General features: G+C 44.1%; 1 protein-coding gene across 1 annotated transcript; it reads right to left on the reverse strand.

Moving 5' to 3' along the window:
- Nucleotides 1-488: 488 nt before the first annotated feature.
- Nucleotides 489-1,049, reverse strand: tnfaip8l3 (tumor necrosis factor, alpha-induced protein 8-like 3). Its single transcript, XM_030766625.1, has one exon. The coding sequence runs from the start codon at nt 987-989 to the stop codon at nt 489-491; it is 501 nt and encodes a 166-aa protein (XP_030622485.1). The 5' UTR covers nt 990-1,049.
- Between the last annotated feature and the right edge of the window lie 650 nt (nt 1,050-1,699).

The following is a 1,699-nucleotide window of genomic DNA, read 5'->3' on the forward strand; positions in this document are numbered from 1 at the left end:
AGCATTCACATGAATTTTTTCGATTGGACATCAGACATATCTCAGGTGAACTGAGCTTGTGTGCTCTTTGTCCTGAACTCTCAAAGCTAACGGTGTTTTTCCCCTCTTGTAACTTTTCAACCTGACAGACAATTTCCAGCTGTTACATAGTTATATCAACACTTAATGCCTAACTTTGATACTCTGAATTCTCTGAAATCCTTCAGGCAGTACTGTTCCAGAAGAGTGCCCAGGGTAAAGTCATTTGGGGCATGTGACAAAGGTTTTGAGATGTAACATAAGGTTTAAGCTGGAGATAACCCAAATAGGGAACACACGTGGCCTTTTGAACTGCTGTCCCTCCTTTTGAGAAAAACGAACAAAAACAAGCAAACAAACACAAAAAAAACAACCAACCAACCAAACAAAAAGTTTGTCAAAACTATGGTAGCCTAATAGAAAAAGAGGCAGGGCTGATGGATAAGGAAAGGCCTGGTTACTTGACCAGGTTAAAGCACACCCTCATCCAGCAGTTTGTTAATGCCATCACAGATTTTCCTCAGGTAGAGTCTGTATTCATCAGACGAGCCATATAGCTCAGTTAGGAAGTCCACATCAGCGAAGTGGTTGAAAACGTGGTCGATTCGACTGTGAGACCGAGCTGTCAAGTGGTGCTCCACTAGCTCATGGAGAAGATCTCTGCATTCCAGCAGCAGCTCTGACAGGATCCCACGGTCAAAGGTGTACTCCACCTCATAGAAGCTGACTGCTGTCATGGCTGCCTGGTTCATTTTCTTCTTGAACCGTTCGACCGTGTCCAGCTCTTCAGGGCCAAACTGGTGGTTGCGATAGAGGATTCCAATTTTTAGTGCTATCTTGATGACGTCCTTGATTATCTTGTGGGCTTCCTTCTTGCTCTTGGTGAACTCACGACTGGCTTTGTACAGCTCATCCAGAATCTCACTACTGGTGTCGTCTGTCAGGAGGTTAGCCACTGCCATGGTGGCCATCTTGCTGAGAATTTTCTTCTGGGCCTGCAGGGCTAAGCTCTTGGAGTTGAAAGTCTCCTGCCCTGGAGGAGAACACAAAGGAGAAAAATGTTATGATATTGGCAACCATGAACACTAGCAGAGTCTCACACTTCAGAACCATCTCTGAGCAGATCTGAGTGAAGAGCTTTGCATCAAATTATGTGTGTGGCAGGCGTGACCGTATGGGCGCAGTCCCCGTCCTGCATTACTAATATGATCATTTAGACAGTATGTAATGGCTACAGTAATACTGGCAGAGTGAAACAGGGCAAATCATCCAGAGCATGTATTGTGAGAGAGGAATGTGGGCAGGAATACTTCAGCATGCATTAGTTCAGTCTGGTGAGCTTCAGCCAGTGGACACAATGTTTTGAATAGTTGAAAAACAACCTGCCAAATAATTTTGTGACCTGCTAAAAGATTCCATTTTGATTCCATCACTATGATTACATGCCTGTAGTGAGACTCAGCATCAAAGACTCTGTGGATGAGAGCATATGGGGGAGGCACTCTACAAACACTGGGTTAAGGATAGCATCTGTTTGTCTTTGTGCTCACTGTGGGAGGCATGGGCAAGTGCTGAGAGGAATTTTTGTTTAGATACCACCTAGCTGTAAATGACATGCAGTGTAGAACAAATTATGATGAAAGAATCAGATGTAAGGATGGTTTTTCCCTCCTAAATATTC

Source organism: Chanos chanos, chromosome 2 (genome assembly GCF_902362185.1).
Source record: "Chanos chanos chromosome 2, fChaCha1.1, whole genome shotgun sequence".
In the NCBI taxonomy this organism is placed as follows: Eukaryota; Metazoa; Chordata; class Actinopteri; order Gonorynchiformes; family Chanidae; genus Chanos; species Chanos chanos.